A 15,957-nucleotide genomic window follows, 5' to 3' on the forward strand; every position below is an offset into this window, starting at 1 on the left:
GAACGGTGCCCGGCCGGTTCCGTTGTTTTCACTTCCAGAGAGAGTGCATCAGATGCCTGGTGAAGTAAGCCCGCTTTTCAGACAGCCGAGCGTTTCAAAACGTCCACCAGCTATCGACCACTTGTCTCGTAGTGAGCAATGTACATCATGCTTACCTTGACACTTCAGACAAAGAGGAGAGATCGGTCCAGAGTGTCGGAGTGTCTCGGACACGTGGCTCTCTGCTTCACCACTCTCACGATTGGTGATTTGCTGTGCCCTCAACTATTTCTTTTTCATTTGACAGTTTCCGTTATTCCCATAGTGTCTGTTATTCTGTGTCGGAGTGTATCCTGTGTCCACGATCTATGTTGCTCCATCCGGCCACGTTCTTACTGTACGAGTGTGCGAATCATGCTCCTTTTGCAAGGACATACAACGGTGTGGTCCTTAATTAAACGGAACAAACCTGATCAAGACTTGAATGAGGAGTGAAGTAAGTATAAAAAGCACAAGGATTGAGTATGCCCATCTGTGCATAAAAGTCGATCCTGTTGTTCTTTTTGCACGTGCCCGTACACCGTCATCTTACGAAAAGTCCTATACAAACTTCGACGCAGATCGTCCGGCCGCTTAAAACATCCCACTTTCCACCGGCAGTATGGCTGTCTTTATGAGACCCGACTAAGGATCCGGAAGTCACGAAACCTTGCTCATTCGCTCACGACGAAAAGGTTCTTTCCACCCGTCAAAACGGCATGTGTGGATGTGTGTGTGCCTGTCGGGTGAAGGCGAAACTTGTTGACGCCTTGTTCTTTCGCCATGGAGCTATAGAGAAGCTGCCGCTGCCGTATTCTCTGTGGTTGGAGAAGTCTGCTCTGCCTCACATGAAAAAGTCGCGGTGGTTCGTCACGTGCTCAGCTTTTGCCAAAGCATTCTATGGTCGTTTTAGCATGTTACACCCAGCATCCGAAACGCCACCCCCGGATCATGGCGTAATGCACTCTGCCAGAACCTCCTCGACTGGAAATCTTGTTCTATTTTCAGTGTCACCTCAATCAAGATAGAGCTTAAGCCGAAACACGAACTGACTCAAATGTCAATGAAGCGTCCAATCTGCACTCTTTATCATCGTGACTCACTACCGATTCGGTGAGGATTCAACCCCAATTTCCTTATCGGGGCTTCACGGTCAAGACAGTTCGAAGCGAGTTTCCTTGTAATTCTTCCGTCCTACCAAGAGAGGTCAGCGGAGCAGCCTTCCTTGACTTCCTAGTCCTTCTCTAAATATCGACCCATACTGACATTGGTACGGCAGGGTATCGTTAGCATGTCTGCGTTGAAGCTGTACGTTCCTGCGTCATCAAAATGTGGGATTTCCCAGTTGCTAAAACTGTAAACGCCGATACACGTTAGGAACTTGAGAAAGCTTGTCAAAAGAAAAGACCGAGGCGAGTGAAGAAGATGTCTCTCTGTACAACACTTAACAGGAATGAGCATTTACACTCGGTAAAGGTCTACCTCTTCCAGATGGCGACTGTGGCGGCGCACCCAATCGTCAATCGGTGCCGTTCGTGTTCTTGTTCCTGGATCCCTTGTCCTTTTTTTCGGCGTTTGACGACTTTCGACAATTCTAATAGTTATTGTATTAACCAATCCGTTCGACTCTTCGATTTTCGTAGTTCTTTGCAACTGGTATTTGCTGTGTCTGTGTCTGTTTTGGCTCTCTGCGCGGTACGAGGCGCTTACCTAGTTTTGTCTAAGTCCGTCATTGTCTGCAGAAGCAATGACCATCTCTGCCTTTCTCACACCGTTTCCTTCAACTCAATGGCAGTTTCTTGACTCTTTGAGGCCAAAAAGAGAGTTTATCGGGCAACCGCCGCACTAGAGCTTTTGCCCCCCGGTACAACAAGGGGCGGGCTGGCTGCAGCCACACTGGAAGGGGTTTCCGGTTTTCGGGGAAGAGCCGGCCTGGAACCCAGCTTGACAATCGAGGGAGACGAGCAACACGGGAGACAACAGTTTAGGCCTAGTTGAGTGTGCGAGACGGTTCAGTATCAGAAAATAGCGAGTTTCTTGGCCAGTTGCGCGTCTGAATCCTTCGCTCTATGCGCTTCGTTCCGCCTAAACTTTTTCATGTGCTTGAGGATAGAGGCTGCTGAGAGAGGCTGCTTGGGGCACGTTGAGTGACGAAGAGTCAGCTCCCGTAGCCCTGCTTTAATCGAGAGACAGAAACGCGGTTTGTGTAGACAGACTCAGATCAGATGATGCCGAAACCGTCCAAGGGCTGTTTCTGAAAAAACAGGAGCTTCCACTGTGCCGTAATGTGCGAGTTTTTGGCTCTCAGTTTACGCGTGTAGTGGTTTCGTTTTTTTCCTGCAACTGTTGCCGTGTGACACCTCTGGGAAAGCTGTAAGAAGAAAACGATCGGCTGTTTTTCTGCGTTGCCATTTCTATCTTTAGTAGACCTGTGTTCTCTCTGTGCTTTGCCCATTTGTTTTGCTGTTTAGGCAGAACCCCTGCAGGCTGAGCATCTCTACAGTCTCCGGAGCAGCATTCTATGTAACTCGAAGGAGCTGTAAGGCAATTCGTGAGAGCGTTGCTTCCTTTACTCGCAGGAAGAGCTCTTTTTTGCCGTCCGCGTTTGCAGACAAGCCGTGCATCGTGTGATGAGAATCCCTGGCGTCTGTGCAGGGGATCTTCACCGTCCGCTTTTTTTCTGAAGCGCTAAAACGGCAAACTTCCGCCATGAACAGATGGCTGTGTTTGCCTCTTTATGAGACGCCTTTCGGTCGTCGTGTCTATCCGTTGGTTCGAGTTTGTCCCGCCTAGATTAGCCTTTCTATTTCTCGTCCCAGCATTCAAATTCCGTATTCCAGGCAAGGCGATCCGCCTTCCATCATTCGGCGTAGCTTTCTACCGTGGCCGTAGACAGGTCTGTATCTTCACCGACTGTTTGCCAGAATCTACGCGGATTATTCCTTCCGCTTCTGGACTTCTTCGCTCCTCTCGCAACTGTGAGTCAACACACTCTACAATTCCTCTTGCGTTTTAGGCGAAGACTCTCGCGCTCTTGCGAAGAATTCTTTTTTCACCAGTCCCAAAATGAGCACTCCTAACAACAACTGCTGTTCGGTCTTCTCCCGCAAGTGGTGGCGGGGACCCTGGAACACGCGAGCTGTGCTTCAGCGCCTCCGGCCACGAGAAGCCTTGTTTCTTCGAGATGAAAATGCGCACATTCCTCCGGAAGATACACCAGACGCACAGGCTGCTGCGGGTTTTTTTCCCGACACCCTCAACCGGACACCCCCAGAGAGTGCCGACACGCGCGAGTCTTTTTCCTCTGCGACAAGTGGACGTTTCGGACGCAGTTTCCTTCGCAGTCGCACGTCCGAACCTCGTCGTGTGGTCAGGCCACGCGCCCGGAGGGGAGTTTCTTCCGTTGTGCTCCCCGTTGAGCGGGACAGGACCACCGTGGGTGGACCTGTCGACGACACGGAAGAAAAGCCCCACTTCGCTCCGCGGGGGTTCTTCGCTGCGAAACTCCTGAGACGCACGCACAGCACGCGTGCACTTTCTTCTCAGCCGGCAGACACTTCGCGAGGCCAGACGCCCTCCCACAGCCCCGCCTCTTCTGCCCCGGCTCTGCCCGATTCAGGCTCCGTAGAGGACCCCGGAGAAGCCCGACCAGCTGAGGCTTCTGAGACGGCAGCCACAGTAGGCAACTCGCAAGCTTCGCAGGTGCAGCAGACTCCGTCAGTCGCAGAAGGCACTCCTGGGCAAAACAACCCCGGACGGAGTGGCTCTTCGGAGCAGCGGAGGCGAGGACGCAGCCTGCGATCGCTCTTCAGCTTCCGCTCAAGACGAGAGCGAAGAAGAGGGGGCAGGCGCGATTCCCGACAAAGCCAAGAACCTCGAGACCCGCGAACAGCCGTGCCAGACACAAGCACGAGTGAAGACACTGCGGTGTCGCAAGCACACGTCCACGGTCCCCGCCGCAGCCACAGCAGCGCGGCGACCGGACCCATCGTTTGCCCAGTTTGGTAAGAGGAGATAAAAGGTAGAAACTGGGAGAGAACAAAGGAAGAAAGGGGGCAGGTGACAAAAGCAGAGTTCAGACGGATGTCAATAACTATGGAACTTAATCGACGACATACGCGGGAGGTAACTGTGTTACATTGAAGCGAACGAGTGTCAGTTCCTAAAGGGCTTCGATGCTTCGAGTCAAGCTTGGTATTTTTGAAAGCGCCTTTTGTGGTTTCTTTCTCATTCGGTTTTGACAGCGCCAACCCCTTCGCGGCGAGTGTCACGCCACGCCAAGTTCTCGTCCACATCGACGGTTGCTTGGTGGCCCATCAGCTCAGCGTCCAACTACTCCCGGAACACTGGGAGGGCCTCCATGGCATGAACGACACGTGAGTTTTGCACCCTCCAATCAACCAATCAGTAATATCAAGATTTAGTGGAATATGAGATTGTCTCGTCGCCGCATTCCTGTTTCCTGCACTTTGCTCGAAATATGAATCCATCTTTTAGTTTTGGTCCGCTCTCGCAAGACACTTACTCCGCTTAGGGGTTTCCCTAGGTTTGAAAGAAAACCGCAGCATGCCTCTCCACGGTCTTCGTGACTTCTCAACTTCGTCCCCTTTCCCATTCCAGAAAGGTGTCGACCATGTGTGAAAATATGCGCATATATATATATATATATATATATATACATGTATCACTGCATTTGTGAACGTGCACATGCACGCACATATATGTGAACACACGTGTAGATGTACACGCATGTGCTTGCGTTGTGTCATTTCCGTGTTTGTTTTTGCCGATTGGCTGCTTGTTTTCAGGTGGAATGATCGTTTTGGTCGAGTGCGTAACGGTCTGATTACTTTTGAACCGGAAGGGTCTCAGCTGTTGGAGGTTCCGATGATGGTTCTCGCGCCCCCCTCGCGCGAAGATCGAGAAAACGGTGGCTTGTTTCCCAGGTGTCGGTTGAGGGCGAGCGCGCCTGTAGGGCATTCCAGGCATTTTCTTGAGTCGACCCTTCCGCGCGTCTCGGGGGCTCTCGAGGAGACTGCAGGCGTTGGCGGTCTGGAACCTGTGTCGCCACCACGTTCGCCTTCATCCGGCTCGCTCACGCCGTCACCGCCTCGCCGAGTGCTGGAACGGAGACGCTACCTGGTGCGGCAGCTTCGGCAGATCGAATTGCATGCAGATCCTGCTCGGCGGCACTTCCTGGAGCGGACGCGCTCCGAGCTTGAAACCCCGGCTCGGTACTTCCCCGGTGCAGTCTCCCACCGCTACCGGTCGACGTTGTCTTTCTCTCCCGAGTTTATCGCCAGTTACCCTTTGCTTCGCCCAGAAAGAGGCTTAGACACCGACCCCACTGCAGGCGGAAGGGGTGCGTCGCGGAGGGACATTGCTGCGCCTCGAGGACCTCCCCGGGGCGAGCCTCGCGCGCGGCCAAGCCTCCCGGAGGGACGCAGATTGGTCCCGACGGGCTTGGCGCCTCCGTGGGGCCCAGAGGCGTTTTTGCGCCGAAACACGAGCGACGACACCACCGACCCTGTCTCTGTTTTTTCGGAGACGAGTCCGACCACCGCTCCGCAGTCGACGCCTGTGTCGGCGAGCGAGAACTTGGGCTCCGACGTGCACGCCCATTCCGCTGGAGTCTTCGTGGCCGGCTTCAGCGGCGCGAACCAGGACGAGGCGACCCTCCCGGCGGGTGTTCGCGCCGGGACCGTCAGGGACCTCGAAGCCCGCTCGGCCTCGAACTGGGAGGCTGGCGACGACCTCCAACCCGGGCCTTCGTCCCTGCTCCGAGAGAGCCTGGACAGCGTCCGAAGGCGACTTGAGGCGCCACCGAGCGGGATCGAGCATGTCGACGCTGGGCGCCAAAACGACGTGCCTGACAGCGCCGGAGACACCCCCGGGAGTCCTAGGGGGGGGCCGGGACCGATGCCGTACAGCACCCCGTCGGTCGGCAGCGACCGCAGTCCTGGGTGGGGCAGCTCGACTTCGAGCGGACGAGACAGTCGAGGTTTCGGCGCGGGACGCCCCGCAGCCTTCCCATCTGCGAGACGGGCGCGAAGCGGGTCGATGGAACCCAAGAGACACCAAGAAGGCTCACAGGGTCGCGCGGGATCGAGGCGGGGACTTGGGGAGAGCAGAGACGGGCCGGCGGTTCGGCGGAGAGATGCCTCGGCGAGGGAGGAGGGCAGGCGCAGCGACCCTACGTTGGCTTCTGCTTCCGCAGCGAGAAAAGAAATTATGCAGGAGGAACGAGCGTCCAGACGCGAAACCAGCAGACGTCAAGCCCCGGAGCCACCGATAAATCCTGACCTTTTAATTGATTCACTCGTCCAGCTTACTCGAGGCGAACGGGCTGGAAACGAAGAAGCGATCGCCAAAAGAGGTGAGACATTAGCGAAAAACACGCCCCGTAAATATACAGTGCACCGAGGCAGATGATCACACGGATAAGCGCACGTCAGAAAAACATGAACATTGTAGTTTCTACTCTTAATACATGCATCTGTATGTATATGCAAGTGAGGCGAGGATGGTTCATTTGTGTATTTACAGACGTGCATGGATAAAGTGTATGCATTCACACACACATATATATGCATAGGCATACATGCATATCTGAAAGTATTTAGTCGATGTAATTCACATGCCTGCTGTTTCCAGCGTACAAGAGGTTCTTGCATGCAAATCGAGACCAGTTCGTGGCGCTTGCCAACTTCCCCTTCAGTGTAAAAAAGGACTGGCTCTACGCGCAGCTCAGCAGCATGCGTGTTCACTTCGCTAATGCATGGGTTGTCATCGGTAAGGCCGGACCTACTCGGGTGCTGGAACGAAAAGGGAAGAAGCGAGCTTTTCTCACGTCGACGTTCACCCGTTTTACTCGACTTCCACACACTGTGCATGTCTGTGTCTCTTTGGAGAACAGGCCTCAGCTGACTCATTTCCTAAACAAGCAACAGCCTATGTATCAGCATCAGAAGAATAGCATTCGTGGACATACATAAGAATTCTGTCGAAGTGCGTGCACCCATATTTATGTTTGTCTATTTGATTGCATACATGCTTGTGTAGATTTCTCTAGGACCAAACGCGACTACTTAAGAAAGCGGACGTCTGATCACACATGGAACACGCACAAACGCCTCAATTGGGCTTTCCTTTAATGCATAAGTATGAATGTTTTTTTCTTGCTCTGTACCGAAGCCTCTCGACGGGTGCGCAGCACTTGTGGGTGTTCTGGGACGACTCTCTGGAAGCGAGCGTTCCCCCTTTTTTCAATCGGTGGATTTGTCTGCGTGCACTGCATGCCTTTGTTTTTGCCGCAGATGTTCGCCGGGACAGACTCCTTCAGATGGCTTTCGATCGTCTGCGCTGTCTGTCGCCTGCCGACTTTCACAAGGAATTTAAGTTTAAGTTCCAGGGCGAATGTGGAGCAGATGCAGGTGGTCCAACTCGGGAGTTTTTTACGCTCATTTCTCAGGTGAGCTGCCCTCACTTTGCTCTTTCTCTCGCTTCATAGAGAAGTAGACATTCTTCCCGTCCTGATAAGGCAGCCTCTTCGGTTCAGAAGACACCCTGTATCTACACGAGCGGGGTTTTGGGGAGCGTCTCAGCTTTTCCGCTCTGATTTGCACCAGACGTTCATGTTAATTCAACCTGGGCCGCACTTAATTCAGAGGAAGCCTTGAAAATCAGCGTGACACAGACGCCTGTTCTCTCGTCTTCACGCTGTCTGTTTTTGTCTCTCTTGCACTGAGACGCATTTCGAGAGCTTTCCTCTGACACTTCAGACTTGAATCGCAGGCGTTTCCCTGACTGCGGTGTGTGTATGTGTCACAGAAAATTCTGGACCCGAATGCAGGACTTTTCCAATTTTGCGACGTGGACGAGATCGCCTACAGAATCAACCCAAATTCCGCGTACGTTCGGGGTCACGTGCAAAATCATAGTGGAAAAAGAGCCTCTCAGCGTGCTTGTCTTCACTTGTCTCGTTTCACCTTTTGTATTCCGTTTCACTCCCGTGATTCAACGCGTGCGTATTACCATCTGTCACTCCACGTATACATATAGTTGACTCCACGAATATCTATCTATCTATCTATCTGTATTCATCTGTATATATATATGTATATATGCATGTAAATATGCGCGCGCATCTGTGGATATGTGGATTGTGATGGTTTTTGCGTGTTTTGGGTGCGTGTCTCTTTGCTGTTAATGCGACACAAGAGGCGAGAAAGTGGGAGAGCGTTCTGAGTGTGTTGTTTGTTAGGGTGAACGAGCACCACCTGGAGTTTTTTCGCTTCGTCGGTTTGATATTGGGAAAGGCTCTTTTTGACAAGCAAATGATTGGCGCGCCGTTCTGTCGACCTCTCCTTAAACACGTGAGCCTTTTCCCTAAACCAGCGATAATCATTTCTGTATGTTCAATAGTGTGTCACGACGACTGTGGGCAGCTGATCATGAGCGTTCGACCGTCGAACTGACCACACCATCCCCTTTCTGGGTTTTTTAAATGGGGTAAAGCGTAGCGGCACCCCTGGGCATTTAACTAAGAAGACGTTTGCAGTCACCTTGGAGAACCTAAAATTCGCGCGTTCAATTGACATTTCGCCGCTGATGAAAATTCTTCCAAGGTCTATCTATCGCAGATTCAGTCTGACAGTTGAAGTTGGTAAAGAGTGTAGTAGACCAGTGCAGGCGAGGGCTGGCTGTGAAGTGGGTGGACGCCAGCGCAGTGCACTTTTTTCGCTTCCTTGTCCCCAGCACAGTCACGTGGAAATTCGTGTGTATTTCTTGACGATCGCAATATACTCCTTTCGTTCCACTGCGTACTTCATTAGCTCTTGTTCCAGATTTTCATGAGAACTTCTTCCATTCCCCTTCTCCCAACCCCGTGGAGAAGAACGAGAGAATCCTGTGCACTGGTGTGTGTCGGAGAATAGAAGACGTGTCAGATGTCTAGTGTGATTGTACTTTCTCCTTGGCAGTCGACGCATGTGATCTCCCGTTGCCGTACCTGTTGGAGTCCGTGGATGTAAAGTTGTAGGGATCTGTCTGTGTTTCTCTCGTTTTTGACTAGCGTTGTGTTCTCCATCTCTCGTGATGGGTGACGCGCGTTTCGTTGTTCTTCAGCTGCTGCAACGCGATGGAGGGTTTCAAGACCTGGAGTTCTTCGACTCCCAAGTGCATCGCTCTCTCCAGTGGATTCGCGCCCACCGTAAGCGATTCTGTCTTTCCTATCCTTTCGTGTCGAATTTAGTTCTGACTTTGGCTCCGGATCTCCTAGTTTTCGATTACCTAGTTCCTCTTCATGTGTTTCTTCTCTCTGGTCTTCCTCGCGCTTCAACCCGATTCTCAGTGGGTTGCTGCGTATATGGAGTTGTGTCTGTCTACGGGAGACTTTCCACATCTTCATGGGCGCTTACACCCGCTCCTCGGTGTATAGCTATATACATATCTGTGCGTCGCAATCCGCGTTCCACTGCTGTTGTAGAGTCACTTTACTTGTGTGATCTTTCTCAGTTCGGGAACCTGTGCGTGTACCTGTTTGTGCACACCAAGGCGTATCCGACCCGACGTCCAGATATGCTCCGAATCGTCATTTCTTTGAGGCCATGCACAATTATGCGTTTCTAATGTTTAGGTTCATCTATTTATCCATAGTTTTGTTTATTCAAGTTAGGGAGATGCAGTGTCTTTCTTCTGAAAAGAAGCGAACTGCGCGTGAAACTTTGTTTCAGCCATTGACGGAGTTCTCGACACGAGCTTCACTGTTACAGAGGATTTCTTCGGAGAGACAAAGGTAGGCTCGCTTCGTTTTCAAATTTTTGAATTCCTCTTTTTCTCCTTGTTCGCTTCTGCGTACCTATTTTTGCGTTGAAGTGATTTGTCTCTAGCCAGTCTCTGCATCTGAGGAACAGAGCAATGCGATGAGGACTCGTGCGCGTGCTACCCTCTTTTCTTTCCGTGAAAACATCCTCAGAAGAACCCACATTTGAGCTGAAGTTTGTCTCAGTTGTGCAACTGTATTGGCCAGCTTCTACATTGCATGCGTCCTGCGTCGTCCAATGCTTCCAGATCTACATCGGTTTCTGTGTACATTCCTTCGTATGTAGATGCACGTAGTTGTATGTGTGCACAAATAGAAACATGTAGAGCGCAAGCATCGGAGGAATTGCGTTCTTAACAGTTATTTCGCAGCCCTTGTCGTGCCATTCAAGAGGCGGCGAGTTCCGAATCACCGATGTAGATTGGTACAAATAAGTATTGGATTTGATTAGTCTACTTACAAGCGACGTTCGTGTGCTCCTGTCTTCCAGGTGATTCCTTTGAAAGAAGGCGGCGAGTTCGAGCGTGTGACAGACGCAAACAAAGAGGAGTACATTTCTCTTATCGCGCGGCACAAGCTGGTGTACAGCGTGAGGGATCAGCTGCGTGCGCTGCAAGAAGGGTAGGCCGTCGATGCTGAGAGAAAAAGAAAGGTTGCTGCGGCTCTGTCGCTGTACACCAACATCCCGCTGGACTGCCGAAGAGGGCTAGCAGTGTTGGATTTCAGTGTCTCACGGCATCAAGTCCATTTCTTATCGGTTATGTTCTCGGCAAAGGGTAAACGCCGTGAGCCGCCTCCGTTTTATTCTCTCGTAGACAGAATTCGAAGACAGTAAATCTTAGAAATGCCACTCCAGACCTCGGGTTTTTCGTCGTCTCTCATCACGAACACGCAGAGCACACTTCGAGGTAGTCGTGTACGGGAAGACACGCACTTCTTTGCAGTGACCTCTTACCGGCGCTTAGTACAGAGAGATTGTCTTCATCGGGAAAACCGCGTAGATGTGACGCACTTTCCTGCATAACTTCAGTTTTTATGCTAGGTAGAGAAAACATGACAACTCGCAAGAGCTGGTTTCCACGTGTGTGGCTGTGCACAGCGGGAAGTGGATGTGACCACAAGGCATAACGAGGGCGGCAAATGCAAGCACGCATCGAAGGGCCGTTTGTCCATCCAATCCGTTCTTGTGTTCTTCTGTTCCACAGTTTCTGGAGTGTCGTCCCCCTTTGCCTCCTGCGCATCTTCGACGATCGCGAATTGGATTTGCTTTTGAATGGGCAAAATCGCGTCGATGTCGGTAAGACTTTTCTCGTCTTTCTTCCCCGCGTTTTACCTCACCAAAGAATCGCCTGCCGGTTGCGTCTTCTGACTGTCTGGCAGCTCGTCGAGGCAACCGCTAGCTGGAAGTTGTCTTTCTCTAAGTTCCTTTTTATTTCTGAATGTAAACAGAATTTGCTTAGGCCACGAGCGTGGACGTCGTAGTTCCGTGTACATGTCGATTCAGTTTCAAGTGGTAGGTAGGAGCCCAATGTCGCCAGACGTTCTTACCCAGCTCACGTATTCTGTTTCTGACTGTGTGCTATATTGTTCCGACCTGAATCGTTTTTCGGAACAAGGCAGTAATAAGCTTCCGTGTGGGAGACTTCTTCTCATCTTGTGTTCTCGCACTCAGCAGGAAACAAGAATGGGATGCAGAACGGAGAAAAACGCAGCTGTTTTGGATGCATTTTCCTGTGCATGCAAGTGGCCAAAGGGGGGATATACTGAGGGGTGGACGAACAGTGAAAGGGCTGCAGTTAACGTTTGTGTCGTTGTCTTGGCACAGACGACTGGAAGAGGAACACACAGTATTCTGGAGGATACTGTGAAAGCGACCCGATTATTCAGTGGTTCTGGGATGTCGTTGGAAACATATTCAACGACGAAGAGCGAGGACGCCTTCTTCAGTTCTGTACAGGTGCGTAGAAAAATGGTCCTCACTGCATGCAGATGCGGGTTTTGCGCTGGTATTTGTGTGCATGGGGAGAGACAGATACAGAAGGCGTCGCACACGCGCATATCTTTTTCCGTGCATGTGCGACTCCTTCTCCTTATTTAACTGTGTTCGTTGCTGTGATTGTTTCGACTTTCTGTGCCGAAAGAGTTGATTCCACGAGAGATAGTCACAGGAAGCTTCTGAAAGGCATGCAGAGCTGCTTCACTTGAAACATGATCTCGATTCCCCGTCTCTACGAGGTTGTTCCTGTACTTTGTGGTTCCGGCGCGTCACGGCCTTTTCTGCCTTCCACGACCATGATGGTTTTTCTCCCGCCATCGCGTTTGCTGAATGCCATCATATGTCTTTCGCCCAGGGACAAGCCGGGTGCCGGCAGAAGGCTTTCGTGTGTTAGAGAGTAACCGCGGCCAGCTGGCGAGGTTTACCTTGCAGCCTATAGAACGAATACCGGGCCACTCTCCCGCACTTTTGCCTCGTGCACACACTTGCTTCAACCGGTGAGCTGAGTGCCGTAAGAAAGCTGTTTTTTTATGCGAAAGGAAAGCAAGTGACACAGGTGGATGATTTCTGCAGCTACAGAAGTTCCGGAGACGTAGAAGCTTCATTCTAATGCATTATTCACTACACTGGGCAGCATTACTTACTTTTTTTAACATCGCATTCACCTAATTGTAGATGATTTTGGTAGTCCTGAGTTCGTTTTGCATGCAACTTTGGATACATGCGTCCGTGCGTGTGTGTGTGTAGTAGAATTTGCGTAGACGATTCCGTGAGACGGAAAAAGGTGGATGTGGTTGCAAAATGAGGCCGAAAAAGAGACTGGCTCCCATAACGCAGTTTCGGGTGGTGCATGCATTATCTGTTTACAGGGTGGACCTACCGAAATACAGCAGCCGGGAAGAGCTGCTGCGATATTTGAGGATGGCGATTGAGGTAGACCACCTGACCGGTTTCGGGGTAGACGAATAGCCGAGAGGGATACAGCTCCGAATCTTAATGGAAACGAGAGGACAAGAATCTGACTTCTACTTCCACAAGAACGCGAATGGACTTGCTGAAAAGAGTGATGAGCTCAGGGTCAAAGAACCGCCATAACCGGCGTTTTCCGTGTGGAGTAGAAAGGCTTGTGCGGCACTGTCTTTTCAGTGAAAGAACGCAAAGAACTGCGGTAACTAGAACCGAGAGAGGTGAAAGAGCAACAAGCGTATAAGGGAACGATTCGGCCGTTCAATAGTCTGACACGTGGCTGGTCTTGTTTATGAGCCTGCTGCGACAGCCTGTTAGACTCGTGTCTGCGCGGTCAGACTGGAGTCTTACACGTTCAGGTATTACACGCCTGTGGTTTTTCGTCCAACAAGAACGTGACGAAAGCCACCACATTTTCTTTGGTGATTTTAAAGAAAGGGATGTGATGATAAGTTAGCTCCAGGGGGTAGGAAACATTTCTGTTTTGCACCGTTTCTCCGGTACCCTTGGCTGCTAGACCGTCACGAATTCAGTGATCCTATATCGAAATATGTTTACTGGTGACAGGGATTTCTTTTGGCAGCGGTGACGATTGCACTTAATTCAAATTCGTGATGAAAATGGTTTTCTGTCAAACCAGCATACTGCAAGCCTTCATTGGTGTTGACTTGCTTTTTGAGCTGGGAAGGCGGTCGCGAACAGAGGGACAGTTTCATAGTCCCGAAACTCGCTCCTTTGCATGTTGCAACCAACATCCGGGTAGCCCTCATGGTAGGGGTCATGCGCTGCGGGACCTAAATCAGGGAACCGGCTGCAGTTATTTTTGTGTAGCTGGACGATAAAACGCCCAGAAAAAACGTGACGAGTGAACTGAGAAGCAACCCTGATAAAGGAGCGAGAAGATGCTTCTCTTGGAGCAACTACATCGTTTCAGTTTTATGGATCTTCACCGACACCTCTGCAGCTAGAACATCGTGGCGAATGCCGACGAGAGGGTGGGAGAAACGAAGATCAACCTTCGTGTCGCTGGCTGTCACTCAATTTGTGTTTTTGAGCCGTGCGTTACGATAATCATCTGGAGGCCACCGAAAGAAACGACACTGCCGAAGCTTTCCCGCACACTTGGAGCTGGTACTGAAGACAGTTTCAGCAGAGTCAGAAGTGAACCTGTGGATTTTGTACGCCGGGTCGGGGAGGGGTGCGATAGGAGGGGTCCAGACTAGTTTAGTGAGGGTATTTTTCTTCCTTTTAAATAGCGGGCTTTTGCCGGGTGGCTTAACGTTCAAGTTGAGACCTTTTGGAAGAAAGCAACTGCACAGCTGAGACAAGCTATCTTTTTATGCTTGAATAAGAAATGTAGTTCTTGCTGCGGGGTGCTGCCGGACCCCTTGTTAAAAGTAGTGTGCTGGTGCATCCAGTTTGTTCGTATGTTTGACCCCCTTGAAGTTTTTCCTCCTGCGAAACACGTGTCGTGCGTGTACTGGTTTCTAGAAACCTCTGTGCGAGTGCAACTTCACTGCGTGTCGCGCACAACTGGAATCCCACGCATTCGTTCCAGTTTCTACTCTTCTTTATATCACGTTTAACGGCGTGAGAGCCCACTAGCGGGGTAGTAGCATGCTCCGCTGAGTTTGCGGATCCGATATCGATATTCCTAAATAAGATTCGACATAGTGGAGATGGTGTTAGTGTCTTCCGTTCTCACTGTGTAGAACCTGCAGGGTAAAATTAACTGTGTCTTTTTGTTAATTGTCCAAAAGGGGGAAGAGGCCGAACCTCTGCCATGTTCGGGGGCTTACAAGTTTCATCGGAGTGTCATACTGATCAGAATTGCCATTTATTTCTTTAGAAAGTTCTCTTTTCGTCTTGATCGTACTGGAATCAAGTATGATGCAGAATTTATGCGTGCGCTCTTCTCTATCTAATCGGGTTAGATGCATATTTACGCCGTTATATTGGTGTTCGTTTCAATTTTTCCCGTGGATCAGGTAATGAGAAAGAAGAAACGAAGCATAAGGCATGCGAAGGCACGGGAGCTTGATTTTCTTGGTGCCATTACCGGTTGTCACTTCTGAGTACATGTATCCGTGTGCATCTGAATGGTTTGCGTTTAACGCTTAGATGCTGTGGCGAGACTGATGCTCACACAGGGAGCGGAAATATGTTCCGAATAACACTTTTGTTGCCATCGTTCGACCACAGCGGACACTACAGAATCGGCTATGCAGTCAAGCTGGGCCAATCGGTGGACGCAGTTTACCTGGCGTGGGCAACGCACACCCTCTGTGTGCAGTTCCACTCAAGTTGCCCGTTCGATCGATTAATTCGTATCGTACACGGTGCAATCTGTTCAGTGCTGCGTAGAATATCCAAAAGTTAACGCCTGCTAGAAGGCAAAAGTTACATCACTCGTTTCCAATCTCCGCAGGCCCATCACTCTCAGCAGCTACAAACATTGGGGCGCTGCAATTAGCAGTCACTCGATGCGGAACCATGCTGCCTCAGGTGGGAAGATCCCTTGTGTACTGTATTTAAAAACAACACACCTAGAAATCTGGCACCTGGCCGAGCAGTTTGAGGATGACCACCAGCTTTGCCACCAAGGACGAAACCCCCAGCAGAACTGTTGGCTCAACGCATGTGGAACTGTGTGAATCCTGTCGCAGGGATGTTAGTCCCAGCCTTGTACCTGGACAAGAGTCGCGCCAGTGGTGTTATTTAGTGATTTCCTTTCTCTCTGATTCTATGCCTGCTCCTTCTCCGTGGCATCAGGTGCTTCGCTTGGATGCACGTTGCTGCAGCGCTAGCGATTGCTGAGCATCAGTCTCAAAACTCTTACACAAAATCTTTCAGTATAGTGTCTGCTTTCCTCGTCCAGAGACTTTGCAGACGTAAGGGTGCGAAGTATTCGGAAGCAGCTGTGAGTTTCATCCCAGAGCGGTGCCAGAGGTTTCATGGTCGTTAACAGATGTCCTTGCGATATCTAGGTGGATACCCGGAACAATGTGCGAAAGCCAATGAGTGGACACGAGTGGCGTTGTTCTTGCCGACAACAGGGAGTGTCCAGGCAGTTTTGCTGGGTGGCAAACACGTTTACGAATCCCAACGTTAAATTCCTTTTCAGAACTTCTAAACCTCCTGGCCGACGTCAACT

At 50.8% G+C, this 15,957-nt stretch overlaps 1 protein-coding gene across 1 annotated transcript; it reads left to right on the plus strand.

Moving 5' to 3' along the window:
- The first annotated feature begins 2,019 nt into the window (after positions 1-2,019).
- On the plus strand, positions 2,020-15,088 carry TGME49_278940 (HECT-domain (ubiquitin-transferase) domain-containing protein). Its single transcript, XM_002370556.2, has 14 exons — positions 2,020-4,022; positions 4,263-4,394; positions 4,827-6,394; positions 6,673-6,810; positions 7,335-7,489; positions 7,849-7,928; positions 8,282-8,393; positions 9,145-9,229; positions 9,753-9,814; positions 10,332-10,462; positions 11,047-11,138; positions 11,667-11,798; positions 12,193-12,334; positions 12,707-15,088. The coding sequence occupies exons 1-14, from the start codon at positions 3,085-3,087 to the stop codon at positions 12,804-12,806; spliced, it is 3,867 nt and encodes a 1,288-aa protein (XP_002370597.1). The 5' UTR covers positions 2,020-3,084; the 3' UTR covers positions 12,807-15,088.
- The last annotated feature ends 869 nt before the right edge of the window (positions 15,089-15,957 follow it).

The sequence above is a fragment of the Toxoplasma gondii genome, chromosome XII, assembly GCF_000006565.2.
Source record: "Toxoplasma gondii ME49 chromosome XII, whole genome shotgun sequence".
NCBI classification, from domain to species: domain Eukaryota; phylum Apicomplexa; class Conoidasida; order Eucoccidiorida; family Sarcocystidae; genus Toxoplasma; species Toxoplasma gondii.